This window comes from Ambystoma mexicanum, chromosome 14, assembly GCF_040938575.1.
Source record: "Ambystoma mexicanum isolate Mex_15411 chromosome 14, UKY_AmexF1_1, whole genome shotgun sequence".
Classification (NCBI taxonomy): Eukaryota; Metazoa; Chordata; class Amphibia; order Caudata; family Ambystomatidae; genus Ambystoma; species Ambystoma mexicanum.
This window is the reverse complement of record NC_090940.1, coordinates 160,425,172-160,445,281: the sequence shown is the minus strand read 5'-3', so window position 1 is coordinate 160,445,281 and position 20,110 is coordinate 160,425,172. Positions and strand designations below refer to the sequence as shown.

The window sequence follows — 20,110 nt, the reverse complement described above, 5'->3', positions numbered from 1 at the left end:
GCCTCTATGCGCAAGAGTCTAAGAGCACTCAAAATTCTAAATGCCTTAAGTGTCCATGATAAAACTTCATTGATCAAGAAAGAGAAACAGCGCTAGAAGAAGCGGGTCATTGCAAATAGACACTTAGTAATGCAAAAAAGGGGGAGAAAAAATTCTGGGGGCAATATTAAATCCCTCTAGCCAGAATTTCTGGTCATTGGTAAACACCCAACAGGGACAAATGCTGTTGAAAGGACTAATCCAATTCCAGAGGCATATTGGGTATCGTATTTTTGGGGACCTCTTTAGGAAGCCCAATGGTGCGAGCACTACTCTTTGAGTATAATGGGGAATGGGACGTAGGTATCTCTTTGGAAACACTCCCAGGAACAATAAAGGCAGGATCAAACTCCCGAGCTCCAGGACCTAATGGTCTCTGTAATGTAATAATGAAATGAGGCCCGGACCTATGGGCTGCCATCCTACAAACCCTGTTTCAGGGTGTATTGAAAGAGAAATTCCCAGACTCATGGGAGACTTCCACAATTATACCTATCCATAAAAAAAGGCAATCGCATGGATCCTGAGAATTATCACCCTGTAGCTCTCTTGGCGGTTCAAAGCAAAATCTTCGCCAATAGTGTACTAAAAAGTTTAGAAGGATGGATACACTCAACAGGGAGACTTTCGAAATGTCAAACAGGTTTTACGAGAGGTACTGGAACCGATGCGAGTGGTTTGCTTATACAGCCATTAATGGACCAAGCCTGTGGTAAAGGAAAGACCCTCTTTATATGCTTGTGTTGATCTGTCTCATGCGTTTGACATGGTGGACACAGGGAGGCTATGGTCTAAATTGTTAGACTCAGACATCCCTGAGGTCTCTTAGACATAATAGTCCAGTTACACGCCAACACCACAGTGCGGGTGAGGCTGAGCAACAAAGCAGCGACACATTCTATTGCGACTGTTCGTGGTCTAAGGCAGGGGTGCTCCCTAGCAGCGTGCTTATTCAACCTCTACTTAGCCCAGAGGCGTTGCTAGGGGGGGGGGGGGTTTAGGGGGCTATAGCCCCGGGTCTTTTGGTTGTAGCCCCGGATAGAATCTGAGGGGCTAAGATCAAAAGGCTAGCTAGCCCCCAGTCCCGACAATCCCGACATTAGTGTAGCCCCGGATCTTTTCCAGACCTAGCAACACCCCTGACTTAGCCGATGTGAGGAACTCTCTGGAGAATACCGGCTTAGCGTCCCCTAAGATCTTGGGTGAGCTATGGTTCTGGGGCGCATACGCAGACAATATTATGCTATTGGACAGGGCGCCCTTAGGTCTTCAGAAACTACGGACAAACTTCGAGGCTTATGTGGCCGTGAACTGACTAGCAATAAACCCGGCTAAGTCTACAATTCTGTGTTTCAAAGGTACGAAAACCCGAAATATAAGATATACCTGGCGATTAGGCCGCTCAAAGAAGAACGTCCTACTTTTGACCAAGCATCTACGCATAACCTTAGTAAGACCGTTAGACCTAAGAGTTAGGAGAGAGGCATTATGAGCACGAGGGCTACAGTTCGCTGCCCAAATGAAATATTTGAAAACAAATTATTGCTGGTTCAGCCTCCGCCGACTGGTTTCATTTTTTAAGAGCAAAGTTGCCACAGCACTTCTATACAGTCTGGAAACGGGGGCAGAGAACGAAAAAATTGATTTGAGCAAATTGGAAGGGCTGGTTTGGAGAAGAGCCATAGGCCTCCCAAATTGCGTCCTGGTTTCCATCCTGCGTTTTCGAACTAGGTTTAAGCTCCATGAGGTGTGCAGTACACACAAAGAAACTGATGCTCTACCGGAAGCTACTAACTAGCGACAAGAGTTCCTTGTGTGCCTTCGTGGGAAGAAACATCGAACAAACATCGGATGCCTCTGGGCCAGGTGCGCTCTACAAATAAAATTAATACAAATACAAACTAAGAGAAGGGCCGATGGTTCCATTCAGGGACAACGGCACCAAGATCATGGAGCTTTATGGGACCAGTACAGAGGCCTTGTTGGAGGATGCCTACAAAGTTAAACTCAAAATGCTAGAAGTTGACTGGATAATAACTAGCAAAGCGAGAACTCAATATGCAACACATGCAGCTATTGGAAACCTGTTGAAATATCTTAGACAATGTCCAGATGGCCGACTTACGGACACCATCTTGAGAATGAGGTTTAATCTGTTGCCAGCTACAGAAATCTTGTTCAAAAGAGGCAGGAGTGAAAACTCTGCTTGCCGACGCTGTGGAAGAGAGCAGAGTCTATCAAGAATTTGGTGATTATCTGTCCTGTCCTTCAAGAAATGAGGGTAGAAGCAGTCAGCCTATTCGTACATAACCTAGCATCATTAAACAAGGAAATATGTTGGAATTATGTTCTGGAAGGCCCTACTTTGGTACATTTATTGTACACTAATTGGTGCATTTTTCAAAAAAGTGGCGCTGAATTCTTGTTACCATGAATTTATGATTCTATGAACTACTAACTTATAAATGGATTAATTTTATATAGGTATCTATTTGCACTAATGTATTATGTGTTGCTGTTTATTGGTTGTATTGTATAAACTTTAAGTAAACCATATATATGTATACACACCCATTGGAGATGAGCATTGGTCTCAGCTGGTGTCTTCCTTCACTTGAAGAACACACGCATACCCATTAAGGCAGCGCCTGACAACATAAATCTGTTTCTGTAACCCACACTTCGATTGTAACGGTCTGTACAGTGCTCTTCCATAGTTTGGTGGTCTGGTTGCATGCGGCTCTGCAAGACACGATGGGGGTGGCGTGGTGTGTCAGTGGGAGGCAGATGCGATTCCGGAGGTGTTGATGGGTGTGGGCCACAAGCACCGTGGTGCCAGCAGGGTGCCACATGGTTTGTCCCAGATCAGGCAATTAAAACGCTAGAACTGTGAGAGACTGGATCTGCCCTTTGCGTGGGGGCGAGGGAGGGGCTGAGCTAAAGATAAGGCAATGACACTGCTCTGCCGACGGCGTATGTGTTCTTAGCAGGCAGCTCACTGCCGCACCCCAAGGTGGTCTGTATGTCTAGTGTAAGTGGTTGGGGGTAGGAGAGGGGCAGGGGATTCGTGAAGGCACCTTTCCTAGGAGATTAATCTTTGAGTGAATCGTTTGAGTTCCAGTCTGTTGATCTGGGGGTGACAGTTGTTGTTATGCTTTTGTTCAACAGGATACAGAGATCCTACTGTTCCGGTTTCTGTGGCTTCCAATTTGGTGTGCCGATTTAGATTTAGACGGTATAATTCCTTGAAAAAAATCCATTGATAGAAAACAAAAGGCCTTTTTTGGTTTTAAATTGCAGCGATTACAGTTGAAGCAAAGTGCTTATTTCATACATTGCCAGAGGGTGTCGCTGTAGCATCACAAATGGCACCGTTATAAATATTTTACTTTGCTGACAGCATTCGGTGTTCTTATACATCTAGTTGTCACGTGGCCTTGCTCATGAATTCTACAGAGAAACCTGCTGGCCGCTGTTTGCTCAGTCCTGCTACAGCAGTAACATCACAGACATGCACAGCAGAAGTGATCACTGAGCGCTCTAGCTTCCGGGAGGCCCATCTCACTTACCAGGCCCTGCCGAAAGGGATTTGTGGTAGCTCTCCAGACCACATGCAGCGACGACGCAGCAACCACCTTTAAAAAGCACTGGATGTGCTCCGAGCATCTGCCCAACCGCACAGCAGTGCATAGTAGCTTCCCCTTTCCGTATAGAAATACCACATGTTTACGTAGCGCTGACTGACTCCTCCTGCTTCTAAGCATTGTATTATTATGGCTCAATTGATCAACCTCGAAAGGTTAAAGAGCTGAGTCGCCTCTGCCGGGATTTGACCCTATGGTCGCGCGGGCTGCACACAGAGGTCTGAGGTGAGCGATTCACTTCTAACCTTTCCATAGAGGCCTCAAGAAGCACCTCTGCGGACTACATTTTAAAGTGAATGTTAGTTCGCCCGCCGTTCATTATGTTATACATAATTACTCTGCACACCATTCTGACCTACCGACCTATATGAATGTCTTCACTGTATTACTCCATATAGTGCTTAGACGACCGTTGGGCGTATTGGCGCTATACAATACCATAACAATAAATAAATAAATAGGCGCCTTATGTAAATGCTTCCTAAAGGCCCTCGAATTTTTTCTGTCAACATTGCAAATCATTATCGTGTACTAGCAAAATGAACCAAACTGTGAAATTCACAAATGTTTCGTTCGTCCCCTCAGCTTTGCCCAGTTGCAGAGACCTACACCAACGGGCCTTTTGGAACAAATCCCCGTTAATAATATTGCTCCTCTATAGTGCTTTATGTCAGACTCCCCCAGCTTCCAAGCGCTGTAATAACAGGCGTTACTACCCCATTTTGAATGGCACTTCATTTACTGACCTCAGAAGGATGAAAGGCTGAGTTGGGCCTGGCGCGGCATTTGGACTTGCAACGTAGAGGCTGGCCTCATTGCCCACCCCTTTGCCGGAGTAGCAGTATACCCCTGGCTGCCCTTTGCAAGCTTCTGCAGGGCGATCCGCTGCTGTTAGTGCTCAAAACCACACCCACGTGCCTATCTCACACACCTGCCAGCAAGCCCCATGCCATTCAGTCCTGTTCTTGTCTTTGCAATCTGGCACCCACAGTCCTGGCTATATCATTGCAAAAGGCAAACTGAAAATGGCTGAGCACAGGGCATGTTGGAGGCTAGGATACAGGCATGGCCAGTTTCCTTCGAATCCAGATTCACCTGTGTGTGGCCTCTTTCACGAGCCCACGGCATGGGAACCTGCAGTGCACTGCAGTCCACAATCTAGAAACCTCGTGTGTGTGCGGACTAGGGCTGTACCGAACTTCGGCTTCGAGTCCCTATTCTGCCGAAGTTCGGCTGAAATACAGCTATCCGGCTTCGGCAGAATAGTTTCTGTTTAGGGACTCGAAGCCGAAGTCCACTTTCTATGATTAGCTGCCCTCTCCCTGTTTGGGAGATGACAGCCAATCATAGAATGTTTGACAGTGTTCAGGCTGCAGAAGCCAAACAAGCTGTTTGCCTATTGGCTTCTGCAGTCTGACCACAGAGGAACCAGCCTAACGTGTTGAAATAGGAAGCGAGGGAAGGGAACAGTTCTTCCCGTCCCTCACTTCCTATGCCAGCACCCGGACCCAATCACCAGGTAAGTGACGCCCCCCCCCCCCCCATACCCCCTCATCACGGTGAGGCCGCGGGGCCTCAGGGAACCCCCGCGGCCTCACCGCAATAATGTTCTGTTTGTCGGGCCACCGGTGCAAAGCCGGTGGCCCGACGTTTATTTTGCATTGGGGGGCCGCTCCTACAGGAGCGGCCCCCCAGACTCATGAGGCCGCCGGGGCACTTTGCCGACCCCGGCGGCCTCAGTGCCCCCCATCCCCCTCACCACGGTGAGGCCGCGGGGCTTCAGGGAACCCCCGCGGCCTCACCGCAATAATGTTTTGTTTGTCGGGCCACCGGTGCAAAGCCGGTGGCCCGACGTTTATTTTGCATTGGGGGGCCGCTCCTACAGGAGCGGCCCCCCCAGACTCATGAGGCCGCCAGGGCACTTTGCCGACCCCGGCGGCCTCGGTGCCCCCCATCCCCCTCACCACGGTGAGGCCGCGGGGCCTCAGGGAACCCCCGCGGCCTCACCGCAATAATGTTCTGTTTGTCGGGCCACCGGTGCAAAGCCGGTGGCCCGACGTTTATTTTGCATTGGGGGGCCGCTCCTACAAGAGCGGCCCCCCCAGACTCATGAGGCCGCCGGGGCACTTTGCCGACCCCGGCGGCCTCGGTGCCCCCCATCCCCCTCACCACGGTGAGGCCGCGGGGCTTCAGGGAACCCCCGCGGCCTCACCGCAATAATGTTTTGTTTGTCGGGCCACCGGTGCAAAGCCGGTGGCCCGACGTTTATTTTGCATTGGGGGGCCGCTCCTACAGGAGCGGCCCCCCCAGACTCATGAGGCCGCCGGGGCACTTTGCCGACCCCGGCGGCCTCGGTGCCCCCCATCCCCCTCACCACGGTGAGGCCGCGGGGCCTCAGGGAACCCCCGCGGCCTCACCGCAATAATGTTCTGTTTGTCGGGCCACCGGTGCAAAGCCGGTGGCCCGACGTTTATTTTGCATTGGGGGGCCGCTCCTACAGGAGCGGCCCCCCCAGACTCATGAGGCCGCCGGGGCACTTTGCCGACCCCGGCGGCCTCGGTGCCCCCCATCCCCCTCACCACGGTGAGGCCGCGGGGCCTCAGGGAACCCCCGCGGCCTCACCGCAATAATGTTCTGTTTGTCGGGCCACCGGTGCAAAGCCGGTGGCCCGACGTTTATTTTGCATTGGGGGGCCGCTCCTACAAGAGCGGCCCCCCCAGACTCATGAGGCCGCCGGGGCACTTTGCGGACCCCGGCGGCCTCGGTGCCCCCCATCCCCCTCACCACGGTGAGGCCGCGGGGCTTCAGGGAACCCCCGCGGCCTCACCGCAATAATGTTCTGTTTGTCGGGCCACCGGTGCAAAGCCGGTGGCCCGACGTTTATTTTGCATTGGGGGGCCGCTCCTACAAGAGCGGCCCCCCCAGACTCATGAGGCCGCCGGGGCACTTTGCCGACCCCGGCGGCCTCGGTGCCCCCCATCCCCCTCACCACGGTGAGGCCGCGGGGCCTCAGGGAACCCCCGCGGCCTCACCGCAATAATGTTTTGTTTGTCGGGCCACCGGTGCAAAGCCGGTGGCCTGATGTTTATTTTGCATTGGGGGGCCGCTCCTACAGGAGCGGCCCCCCCAGACTCATGAGGCCGCCGGGGCACTTTGCCGACCCCGGCGGCCTCGCTGTGAAATGTGCCTCACCCCTTGAGCACGGTGAGGCCGCGGGGCCACAGGGAACCCCCGCGGCCTCACCGCAATAATGTTCTGTTTGTCGGGCCACCGGTGCAAAGCCGGTGGCCCGACGTTTATTTTGCATTGGGGGGCCGCTCCTACAAGAGCGGCCCCCCCAGACTCATGAGGCCGCCGGGGCACTTTGCCGACCCCGGCGGCCTCGGTGCCCCCCATCCCCCTCACCACGGTGAGGCCGCGGGGCCTCAGGGAACCCCCGCGGCCTCACCGCAATAATGTTGTGTTTGTCGGGCCACCGGGCCAAAGCTGGTGGCCCGAGATTGTATTGCATAGGGGGGCCTAAAAAAAAAAAACTATTCGGCTCCGGCCGAATAGTTGACAAACTATTCGGTATCCGGCCGAATACTAAATATGCTATTCGGTACAGCCCTAGTGCGGACACCCCCTCCACTCATACATGTCCTGGGAAGATAGCTCGGCGGCAACGTGCTTGCATTGGAAGCAAGACGACACAAAGCAACACAGGTTCGATCCCAGGGTCCGCGCTTAAAAACCTCCGGGTATTAAGCGCGTAATAAATACGCAACTAAGGTAACAGCAACTCGATGCCCCCAGGCTGTGTGAGCGTTTTTTAAATGCAAATGAAATATACAGTGGGCCTCCATGTGGGATTTTCTGATAGCCACACAATGCTCTCACCTTCGCCTCTTTCTCCGAACGGAGAAACATTCTTTCAGCATAAGAGGATATCAGGCATCAGAGGATGGTATCACATAACCTGGATGGAACGACTAGTCTGCAATGTAGGAGAGTGCTATGGGCACTGGAGTAGGGTGAGCAAGTCAAGCGGAAAGGGCAGGCCCCACTCATAGCCCTGTCCCACTGACTGGCAGGGGTGGACTGGGAACCAAAAGCAGCCCTAGAAGCAACCCTAGCCATTGTTTTCAAGTGGCCCCATGCAAGACAATGCAGCGAGCAAGCCCAGCCCCTCTTAGGAGTGTTTAGGGGGCCCCACCCCGTCAGGAAAACTTGGGGAAAAATAGGGCCCCGCCAGCAGGTTTGAGAATGATCGAAAGTAGCATTGCGTAACAAAAAAACGATCGTACTAGCTATATGTTAGGAATGAGAAAAAACATTCTGGGAAGCAAATTCCTTCAAAAGGATGACGAATGAGGGAAGGCGCCTGGAAACACTTGCATATAGGCACCATACAAATGTCCAATAAATAAATAAATAAGGAAGGTGGCGGGTCCACGCGAAGAGCGCTAAGAGGAGCAGAAAAGCAGGCAGCATCCATCTTAACTTTGCTGATGTAGCACCTACGACTGCCCAGAGGCTGCTTCAAGGCGCTGATGAGGGGAAGAGCAGAGGAGAGAGTTGGACTAGGCCCCTAACTGCATTTAAAAGGATTAGATTAGAGAGAACGTGCTTGCAAGCGTTGCTTGTTAGCAGATTCTAAGTGTCTGGCAGTACTGGGAAGTGTCTGGCAGTCCTGGGAAGTGTCTGGGAAGTGTCTGGTAGTCCTGGGAAGTGTCTGGCAGTCCTGGGAAGTGTCTGGCAGTCCTGGGCCTAGCGTTTAAACAGTGCCTCGAGGACAACCTGTCTACGGTCCACTCTGGCCCAAAGTCGCAACAGCAGAGAATGATGATGGTGGGTTCGGGTACGTGTTTGTGAACTATTCGGTGCCTGATAGACAGTGAACAGTGACTGACCGTTCAGCAGTGTATTTTTCGGGCTCACCAGAGTCTGACCTGCTACACTTGTGAATTAATGTGAAGCACCATAGTAATTCCCGTAACAGCGCCTCGATGACCGCGGGCTGTGTGAGCGCTTTCAAAATGCAAATAAATAAATTAAATAAATAAATAAATAGTGCCTTCAAAGATACCCTCCACCTCGGGGAGTCTGGGGGGTGGTGTTAGTGGTTAGGGTGTGGGTCTAGGAATCACTCAGCTACAAACTTTATCCTCTGGAGGGGCGGAGGGACAGGCTTCCGGTCCTGCACCAATGAGAAGGCTAACCAGGGGCCCCACTGTTGGTCCTGTTATATTAGGGGGGGGGTTCCGATCACTTTGGTTCCACTTACGCCTTCGTCTTTTATGCAAGTACAAGGATTCTCCCAATATCTAAAGGTTTCCATCCAGGGCTTCTCAGTATGGCTATAGGTGCCCACAGAGGCGTAGCTGGGATTGTCCAACAAGTGGGGCCTGAAGCTGACGTAGTTGTGCGGGGGGGAGGGGTCAGGGGGGCGTACAGGGAAGGTGGTTTGTTCTGCCACCAGCCGAATACACAGGATGACCGAACCTAGTGAGGGCGCCTGAACAAACGGAGGGGGGCTCGCGGAGGGGTTCTCCCAACGAAAATATTATAAACAAGGGGTTACAATGGTGCATTTACAGCACACTGAGTGACACATTAGGTAAAAAGCCACACAGTGTACAATCTGTTTGGTAGGATATAACGATTCCATGTAAAGCAACTGTTTTTTAAAGGTCTCAAGAGATAAAGACCGATTAATCACTGTAAAGGTCTTATTCTCCCGAGACCTTTAAAATGCTGTTTTCCCTCTTTTTGTAAAAAGATTTCGGGGTTTTCTCCCCCCAGCGTCTCATTGTTCTCCTGCCCCACCACCCAACCCCGCCTTCTCCTGCAGGATTTCAGCCCTATCACCGTCCCCCCACATCCACTCTCTCCCACAGGATTTCAGGCCCAGCCCCCCACCCCTAAACCAAAACATATAAATACAACACACACACACCAACACACATGCACACACTTACCTATTCTCGCCCTCTGCTTCCTGGTCCCGCAGAGCCTGTCAGCCCCTGCGCGCACTCTTGTGTGGCAGGGGCAGGACAGCCCGTTCTCGCCCTCTGCTTCCTGGTCCCACAGAGCCTGTCAGCCCCTGCGCGCACTCTTGTGTGGCAGGGGAGGGACATCCCGTTCCCGCACTCCGCTTCCTGGTCCCGCAGAGCTCGTCAGCCCCTGCGCGCACTCTTGTGTGACAGGGGCAGGACAGCCCGTTCTCGCCCTCTGCTTCCTGGTCCCGCAGAGCCTGTCAGCCCCTGCGCACACTCTTGTGTGGCAGGGCGGGACTGTTCACTTTGGAAAGACCGTTCTTTGCCGTCACGGAGCGGTCTTTCTAAAGCAACCTTTTAGTAAAAAGATCTACATAAAAAAGATCTTGGGAACGGATATGACGTGCAAAAAAACCCCCATTAAATGCCTAATCAACCACGATGCGCGTGAGCATTTTCCAACCCATTTCATGATGCCTTTGCCCACCATGCCGCTATACTCTGCCAGATGTAAAAAACAATCTCATGCTAACTGTGCCCATACATGTCCATGCTGGTTCACCTGTATACACCTATTCCCACATAAGAACATACCCACGTTTGCTTTGCTGGTAATGCCAGTAACCTCACGCAAGAACATACCCCTGTTGGCTTTGCAGTAATGGCAGTAAAAAAAGCCACATCACATTAAGAAACCATGTACTTGCTGGCTACACAAATGCACTCACCCACTAATGTTGCATTTGCCCCCCTAATGCCAGTAAACAAAATACCAAGCCACAGTAAGGAAACATGCCCTCCCGTGGGCCTCAGCATTGCATGCATCACAAGCAACATACACACACGCGCACACACAGCTTCGGTCATCCTAACGAGCACCCAGACAATTCACAGTGCATTCTCATTCAGAGGCGCACTAGAACACATGCACACCATTGAAACTGAATTCATTCATGCGTGCCTACTTACATAGACAGTCCTCCGCAAACATGCATGCATACGGGCCCTTACACAGACACCCCCCTTCATGCATGCATGCATACATTCCAGAATACAATCCTCGCATGCATGCAAAAACACATAGAAAAAGCAGCTCAAATCCAGAGCAAGGTATCCTACAGAGCACTCCCGTGCCAATAAATGTCCCACATCAGGGAGGCCTACAACATCATGCAGAAGCCTACGGTTCTCATTTCTGTGGATCTACGTTCATGGCTGGTCAGATGGTACATTGAGTAGAGTGCTCGTTCTGACATCTGTGTGCAGCCACCTGTTGCAGGTTCGAATCCCGGCAGGGCCAACTCGGCATTTCATGTTTCCGAGGTCGATCCATTGAATACCACGCTGTGGGATAGTAATATTAATTGTTATTTCAGCGCTTAGATATCTGCGGGTTTGTAGCGCTATATAAAAACGATGTGTGTAGCGCCGATTGCCAGGGTGTCATTTCTCTTTGTGTGGGAAAGATATGCCTTCTTCGATTCTCAATTCTCTGCAGGGTGATTCCCGCGCTTTCTTTGGTAAGGGGAGACCAAAGCAACCTTTCCCCTGGAACACCCCAAAATCTCTTTAAAACATACAGGTGGTTTCCCTTCACCCCTCATTTCCAACTGGGCACCCCAAATGTACTCCATTTAGCCCCGTTGAGGGTGGAAAGGGATATACAAATAACAATAGAAAGGAAATGCACACAATAGGTTAATCGTCCATAAACAACAGTTGTAGTATGAGCACAGAGGGTTTCTTGCACAGATCGTGTTCAAAAACTGACACACGTTTTTGTTTTGCACGGATAATTTTTTTTATTTCGCTTGTGCAACCCCCCTTATCTCACTGCCCCCCTCCCCCCAACCCCACCCCCACCACCCTCCACCTCCTCCTCCTCATCATTACTTTGGTATTTCCTTCCAGGGCCTGCCCCTCGCCAGATGTTTTGGACTACAACTCCCATGGACTCCGGCCAGCATTGTCAATGGTTGGGGATCATGAGATTGGTAGTCCAGAATATTTGGCAGGTATCCTGCCACCTGGTGCAATGAACTCTAGCATGGCTACGTTACTTACAGATCATCCAGGCAGTCTGGAGGTTGCTTCAATCTGTTCCCACCTGTGAGGTAGTTGTAGATTTCGGAGTTTTCGATGCCAGCGTAAGGGGTCTGCCCACGGGTGACGATCTCCCACATAGTGATGCCGAAGGCCCACTGAGAAAGGAAAGCAGAGAAGGAACAGTTAGCAAGTTCTCCCCATCGTGTCAGTCACTTAACAGCGTCAGATGTTCGCAAAACAGGCCTCCCTTTTAATCTAGACGGTTAGAGTGTCATTATTCAATGCATGCGCTTTCCATACTTCAAGGCTTGCTTGCATCTCTGCGTCCAATTGCCGCGCAGGCCTGGCCCTACATGTATGACACCTGGTGTCGAGGTCACACACTGAGCTTATATACTGGAAGGCAGGCGAGAGGGGGGGGGGGGGCAAGAAGATAGTTACTGGAAGAGGGAGAAAGGGAGAGGGGAAGCGGGAGATAGAAAGAGGGAGAGGAAGAGGGGGAGAGAGAAGAGCGAGAGAGGAAGAGCGAGAAGAACAGTGAGAGGAAAAAGGAGAGAGGAAGAGGGAGAGAGGAAGAGGGGCAGAGGAAGAGGGGGAGAGGCAGCGAGGAAGAGCGAGAGGAAAAATAAGAGGGAGAGAGATGATGAAGAGAGAAAGAGGGAAGAGCGAGAGGAAGCGCGAGAGAAAGAAAGCAAGAGGGAGCTGAGGGAGAGCACAGAGTGAGAGGGAGAGAATATTTGTATTTACATTTTTAAAGCGCTCACACAGCCCGCAGGCATCGAGGCGCTGTTATAGGAATTGTTTGTTTTGTATTTGCATACTTGTTTTTCTCTTAGTTGAGTATTTATAATTCGCTTAAACACCCAGAGGTTCCAGAGGGATCAAACCTGTGTTGCTTCATATTGTCTTGTTCCCAAGGCGCGCACGTTGCCGCTGAGCTATCCTCCCAGGACAATATAAAGAGAGGACTCTGGTCATTGTGAGGGAACATGCATTTAAGGACGTACAATTAAGGGGAGAAAGTGTGTTCTCGGGAGACAGAGCAGGGGGAATGCAGATGGTAGAACTGTTGAGTGAAAGGAAAGCATGTGTGTGGGACAGGAAGAAGGCAAGCAAGCAGAAGCCCGTAAGGCTGCTACCAGGGACAGGAGGAAGGCGAGCAAGCAGAAGCGCGTAAGGCAGCTATGAGGGACGGGAAGAAGGTGAGCAAGTGGAAGCGCGTAAGGCTTCTACCAGGGACAGGAAGAAGACGAGCAAGCGGAAGCGCGCAAGGCTGCTACCAGGGACAGAAAGAAGGAGAGCAAGCAGAAGCGCGTAAGGCTGCTACCCAGAGGTGTAGACAGGATAGGGCCTGAGTGGGCAAGGCCCACCCAAAAGTCCTTAAATGCCCACTGAGCAGCGCTGTGTGGGCATTTACAGATGTTAATGTCAATTAGGTGGGCCGAACAACAATAGCTTCAGGCCCCACTATTAGATAATGCTGGCTACACCTCTGCTGCTACCAGGGACAGGAAGAAGGCAAGCAAGCGGAAGCGCATAAGGTTACTACCAGGGACAGAAAGAAGGCGAGCAAGCGGAAGCGCGTAAGGTTACTACTAGGGACAGGAAGAAGGTGAGCAAGCGGAAGCACGTAAGGCTGCTGCCAGGGACGGGAAGAAGGAGAGCAAGCAGAACCACGTAAGGCTGCTACCAGGGACGGCAAGAAGGGGAGCAAGCAGAACCACGTAAGGCTGCTACCAGGGACGGCAAGAAGGGGAGCAAGCAGAAGCACGTAAGGCTGCTACCAGGGACGGGAAGAAGGAGAGCAAGCAGAAGTGCATAAGGCTGCTACCCAGAGGTGTAGACAGGATAGGGCCTGAGTGGTCAAGGCCCACCCAAAAGTCCTTAAATGCCCACTGAGCAGCGCTGTGTGGGCATTTACTGATGTTAATGTCAATTAGGTGGGCCGAACAACAATAGCTTCAGGCCCCACTATTAGATAATGCTGGCTACACCTCTGCTGCTACCAGGGACAGGAAGAAGGCAAGCAAGCGGAAGCGCATAAGGTTACTACCAGGGACAGAAAGAAGGCGAGCAAGCGGAAGCCCGTAAGTTTACTATTAGGGACAGGAAGAAGGTGAGCAAGCGGAAGCACGTAAGGCTGCTACCAGGGACGGGAAGAAGGAGAGCTAGCGGCAGCGCGTAAGGTTACTACTAGGGACAGGAAGATGTTGAGCAAGCAGAAGCGCTTAAGGCTGCTACCAGGGACAGGAAGAAGGTGAGCAAGCGGAAGCGCGTAAGGTTACTACCAGGGACGAGCAAGCGGATGTGTGTAAGGTTACTACCAGGGACAGAAAGAAGGCGAGCAAGCAGAAGCGCGTAAGGCTGCTCCCAGGGACAGGAAGAAGGAGAAGGCGAGCAAGCGGAAGTGTGTAAGGTTACTACTAGGGACAGGAAGATGTTGAGCAAGCAGAAGCGCTTAAGGCTGCTACCAGGGACAGGAAGAAGGTGAGCAAGCGGAAGCGTGTAAGGTTACTACCAGGGACGAGCAAGCGGAAGTGTGTAAGGTTACTACCAGGGACAGAAAGAAGGCGAGCAAGCAGAAGCGCGTAAGGCTGCTCCCAGGGACAGGAAGAAGGAGAAGGCGAGCAAGCGGAAGTGTGTAAGGCTGCTATCAGGCACTGGAAGGAGAGCAAGCGGAAGCGCGTAAGGTTGCTACCAGGCTGTTACCCGACTAATAGATTTAGTATTTTTACACAATGGTAGCTAAAAGAGCGTGGAAAAAAATCAGCATAACAGATTCTTTTTTCAGGTTGACGTAGCTGGAAACACTCCCTGCATATTTTAGGACCGAGTCTGCCACCTCCAAATTCAGACCAAGGCATGCGCATCCAATGCCATGCTTTACAGGTAAGAGTGAGTGCATGGTTTTTAGTTTCGGCTATTAGGTGCTAAAGCGCCACTGCTAAGCTGAACCTGTCGCAGTAGAGTACAACTAGGGAGAAATGGCACAGGAGGAGAGACACAAAGCTTGCAGGTGAGGTTTGGCTATTTACACATCCACAGACTGTTCAACCAACATAGAGGTTCCACTAATAGCTACCCAACTTTTACACACTCAGGTCGCGGGAAACTCCCCAGACACCAAATAGAGAGGGCCAATGCTGTACATTGATCTGGTACCAGCAACCTACCTGTGTCACTAACCTCACAAACAATTTTTTTTTCATATAGCAATAGGAAACAGATGATATTTTGGGTTCATGTTTGAAAAATCAGTCGGACATGGCCTGTTGGATACAATGATCTTTCTGTGAATATTTTTTAAACCTCTTTTTATGTGATTTTTATATTTGTATAGTAATTCAAATGTGTATCTTTTCACTGACCCGTTGCACTAGTGTTTAATTTAGTTAATAACCAGAGTGTAAAAGTTGGGTAGCTATTTGTTGAACCTGTATGTTGGTTGAACTGTCTCTGTCCTCATCCACATAGCTCCCTATATAAAAAAAGAGGACTTCTTTGCTAATTTTTTGAACCCCTCATCCACAGACTGCCATGGCCATGCTAATCCCTATGGCCATTCCTATCCACTTCTTGCCCAAAAACACATCCTGCTGGGTTCTCTCTGAGCTACGTTTATCAAGCCGTACCATCAAACGTTGTACTCGAAGTGCCTGCCAGTGTTTTTTCAAAGCAGTCTTCTGAGAGTTAAAGTCTTAATTGGAGTTGTAAACCAGCTGCTGGTGTAATAAAAATGTCTTAACAGGCGTGACTTCATCCACTTGATTTATAAGTACTGTGTGTCCATCACTGAAGTCTTGTTAAAAACATGCATTGGAAAAGCCAGCACGTTTGGCTTGTGTATAAGTATTAGGCCTTTGCCAGGCACTGCTATTATATACCAAGGAACTCGCACCATTTTGCAGCGATTACCATTAATGGCCAGTTAGTACCACTACGGCAGTGCCAGGCAAATGCATTTCCCATGCCAACACAAAAGCCCAAACTGTTGGCATAGCCAATGGCTGCTTTTTATTTTTGCACCAGTGTACGAGAGAACATTGGGAAACAAACAGATATCAAAGGCTGCTCTTTTTCGTATGTCACACTGGAAAACCAGAGCGCAAAAAAAGTTTAGGGAGCTGTGTGAAATAGGAGAGCAAGGGGGTGTACAGGTGAGGCTCTGCTAGACGGAGAGGAAAGGAGAACAGGGCAGGAAATGGGCCAGAACCAGACAGAGCAGAGGTCTGGCAAAGTTTGCCTCGCCGCAACGCTGTCGTCCTGAGGCCCAGTGGCTAGTCCAGGAAACTCCCAGGTCTGTTCCCAAGTCGTGCTCTCATGCACAATCAGCCCGCGCTTCAGAGGACTTGGCAAGCGACCAAATGCTCTACCAGCCAAAGCCTCACATCCTGACCAGGGTGATCATTGAGGCCAATGAAAAGAGCAGGGTCCACCTTCCATTGCTCGCTCAAAAGGGTTTCTTGCTGAATCACCATCACTGACATGTCTCAAATGAAAACTTGTGGGCATTCTTATGTTCCCAAAATGTTCTTGGCTTTTATGCAAATCTTCAGACTTGGGTTCTATGAAGAGATATTGTGTTGCATGACCTGGGGCCACGCCCCTCGGCCCCACCCCCTCACCTTCTCTTTCCCCCTGAGAAGGAGAGGGTTATTTTTCCCACTTCCAGCACGGAGAACAGGGGCGTTTCTGTGACAGTGAGGTAAGGCCATAGGCCCGTCCCACCATCAGGCAGCCGGGCGGCCTTATTGGGACTGGTTGACGTTAGTGCTTAAGATTGTGATCGCAGCAATGACAATATAAGAGGAGGGGGCATAAACAGACCCCGTAACTCATAGCCACACTTTACGCAGTGAGACATTTTTCATAACTTAGACCCTCGCCGTGCGCATGGTTGGGCTAGGCCAGGGTTTTTGACATTTGGCTAGAGAGCTGTTTCGGACTACACCTCGCATCAGCCTTACCCAGCATAGTCAATGGTAACGGATCATGGGAGTCATAGTCCAAAATCGATCTATGACAGACCCCTACATGGCCATTTCACTGTATTCTTCCGTGGCGTTTTCATTAGGGGGGTAGATCCACAGGCCTACCATCTCCCCCAACCAATATCCCCCAAATACCAAGCCACACATTTGACCCTTTGTCCATTCCCTTTTACCTCATTTTACTCCAGTGAAGTGTCCAGCAGTGAATGAGCTGCAGTGAAACAGGAGGGATACCTTTCAAAACACCTGGAGACTTACAGGTGGCAGACCCCACGGTTATGATAAGGGGGGGGTTCATGAAACCTTATTACCGTGAGTCGAGAAGCTGGGTCAAACCAGAATGGGTAGATACTTCCCTTAACTTCATTCCATGTTATATTATTTGATATTTGTATAGCGCCTACTGCCTTTGGAATGGGCTCAAAGCACTCTGGTGGACGACTAGCCTTCGGAAGATCGTAGTCTGAGCAGACCTGTAAATAAAAGGAGCGGTACAGTTCGTACGTATATTTATTGCCAAATCAGTGATAACCAGAGAATGATTAGGTTTAAAGCAATTTTTTTAGTCATGCAGTGCATACTTCAAAGGCATAAGGAAGAGTGCTGTGTCAGTGGCTATGTGACAGCTGGACCACATGTTTTGTGGGACTCGGCTGTATTCTAAGGGTTGCAGCACGAAAGAGGGCGAAGGTTAAGTAAGAAGTCTGTCAATCCCCAAGGCAACTGTATACAGGGTTGTCTCTAGGGTTGTGCAGGCTGTGCGAAAGGGGGAGGAATGGGTGCCGAGAATTAGTGGGGTGGATAAGGCTGGTGAGGGGGTTGATTGTCGTGTTGGGCAAGTCGTCCAGATTATGTGTGCCAGGGTTCAGAGGGGGAAGAGCCAGGTTTTCAGTGAAGGCGGGGCGGTCCTCTATGCGGAGGATGGTTACCGGGAGAGAGTTCCAGATTGTGGGTGCTTGCACAGAGAAGGAGGTTCCCCCATACGAGTTGATTTGGTTACTGGAATTACAAGTAAAAGTGCTGAGCCAGATATGAGGTTTCTGTTTGGCCTGTAGCAAGTAGATTTTTGATGAAGTTATTCAGGCCTTTTGTTGCAGAAGGCTCGATGAGTGATACACATCACCTTGAAGGAAGCTCGCCAACTGATCGGAAGTCAATGGAGAACTCGAAGGGCGGGCATGAATTATTCTCTAGGACTTAAAACTAGGAGTCATCTCGCGGCAATGTTTTGCACTCATCTGAGTTTTCTGAGCTGCGTGGCAGGAACTCCTAAGTATAGTGCGTTGGCATAGTCTAGGCATGAAAGGATGATTGCAACAGTAGTGGTGATTGTGTGGAAAGGTCAGGGAAGGAAAAATGCGGCAAAGGATGCGTATGTGCAGGAAACCGCTTTTTACCACTGAGTTGATGAGATGTGACAGAGTCAGATCCGAGTCCATAATGCACCCCAGATTTATAACTGTGTTGGTGGTCGGGGGACGAAGGGGGTCCTGTAGAGCAGTGCCAGGGGGTGGGTTGAAGGAAGAGGGTGGTTGATCTCAGTTTTGCCTGGGTTGAGTAGAAGATGATTGGCCGTCATTCAGCATTCGGTCTCGGAAAGGCAGGTTGCGAGATTGGGAGAGGGAGGGCTATTTGAGATTTTGAATATGAATTGGGTGTCGTCGGCATAGTTGTTGCATGATAAACCATGAGCCAGAATGAGGACAGGCAGCGGGCTCAGGTAGAGGTTAAAGAGGAGAGGGGAGGAGAGAGAGGCACCTCGTGGCACCCTGTGGAGGACTGAGAGGGATGCCGAGCAGAACAGAGGAAAATGTACAATTTGAGATCTTTTGTAGAGGAAGGAGGATATCCATTTCAGTGCTATAGCCCTGATGCCTAGAGTGTGTAGTCTTTCGGTGAGGCAGGCACAGGCTATGGTGTCAAACTCTGCCGCAAGGTCGGGCAGGATTAGAGCAGCTCATCCACCTGAGTTGGTGTGTCTTTTTAGATCATCCCAGATGGCAACTAAGCAAGATTCCGTTCCTGGCAGTGGTCTGAAGTCTGATTAAGCAGCGTCTAGTATCTTGTTGGATTCTGAGAAGACACATATTTGTGAGCTAGCCACTGGGTCAGTTAACGTGGTTCATAGCGGCTATTCGAGATGGGTCTGTAGTTGGAGGGGTCAAGAGGGTTGAGGGAAGTCTTTTTAAGGAGGGGCTTGATGAAGGAGGTCTTACATTTTGGTTGGGAAGAAACCACTAGTGGTTGATGTGGTGATGAATCGTGCAAGATTTCCAGCACAGGTGTATGTCAAGATTTATTTTTAGCAGGAAGGGAGGGGAGGGTTAAGGGTCTCCTGAGGTGCCTGGTGGCTGGCTAAGTAGTGATAGTAGTTTGAGGAATTCTAGAGGATTGGGGTGGGGGGAGCAGTGAGAAGGAGCAGAAAAGTGGAAGGATGGAAGGGGCTTCGCTTCTGCTACCGGGGACAAGATGGAGTGGGGGAGAGGGCAAGATTTTAGAGAGGACAGATGTGTCTATCTAGGGTTTTGTTATAGAAGGGGTCTGAGAGAGAGTTTCAAAGGGATTCAGTGTGGCGGAGTGACTTGGCGGAGCATGCAGGGGTGTTGAATTCAGCAATAAACTCAAAAGATTTCCCTGGTTGGGTGTGCGGCTTTGGAGATTCTGTTCCTGAAATAGGATTTCTTTGGCTTCCCGGACTTAAGCACAGTAGAGTTTGAGCTGGCAGGCGTAGGCAAGTGTTGGATGAGGATGGGTCTGCACCCCAGCTATACTCTGGGATATGGTTCGTGGTTTTCTGTTTTTTGAGGGCTGGAGTGAATCATCTGAGCTAATGGCATTTTCTGTTTGAGAAAGATCTGATGGGCGAGATGGAGTCAAGTGCTTTGGAAAGCCAGACATCGAAGTTAGAGATGGTGACCTGTCCTGGGGAGAGGGAAAACGTGGTCAGTGTGGTATGTACTACCTCTGCCAGGTCAGGAGTCACTTGGTCGAGGGGCTGGAAGCGGGAAGTACACTCAGCATAGGACGAAGATGATGGCAGAATGGTCTGACCATACGAGCGGGTGTGGTGGTAATGTGGTGAGATGGTCAGGGATCTGAAGTTTACATCTAGGATGTAACCAGCAGAATTTGTTGGGGCTGAGATTAGCTGTGTTGGCTACAATGTTTCAAGGTTGTCCAGCCAGTCAGTGTTGCCAACTCCTCAGTAAGAAAAGTAGCTATTGGCTGTCCAAAAAGTAGCTAGAAGTAGCTAAATGACGTCATCGCCTAATTTGCATAATTGTGCAAGTGCATGACGGGTGATTGAAAATCAGAGAGGCAAACATCTGTGAATTTCACTTTAAAAAATCACCCTTCTACGAACGCACCAGTATGTCTGAAAACATGTAGAATGTACTAGGTGTGACTCCAG

The 20,110-nt window shown here is 50.5% G+C and overlaps 1 protein-coding gene across 2 annotated transcripts in view; it reads right to left on the bottom strand.

Moving 5' to 3' along the window:
* TYRO3 (TYRO3 protein tyrosine kinase) overlaps positions 1–20,110 on the bottom strand; it is a 721,378-nt gene that overhangs the window by 37,465 nt on the left and 663,803 nt on the right. For both annotated transcript variants that reach the window (XM_069638795.1, XM_069638796.1), the window contains one exon: positions 11,726–11,862. In XM_069638795.1, coding sequence (XP_069494896.1) covers positions 11,726–11,862 — 137 coding nt within the window. The remainder of the gene's footprint in view (positions 1–11,725; positions 11,863–20,110) is intronic.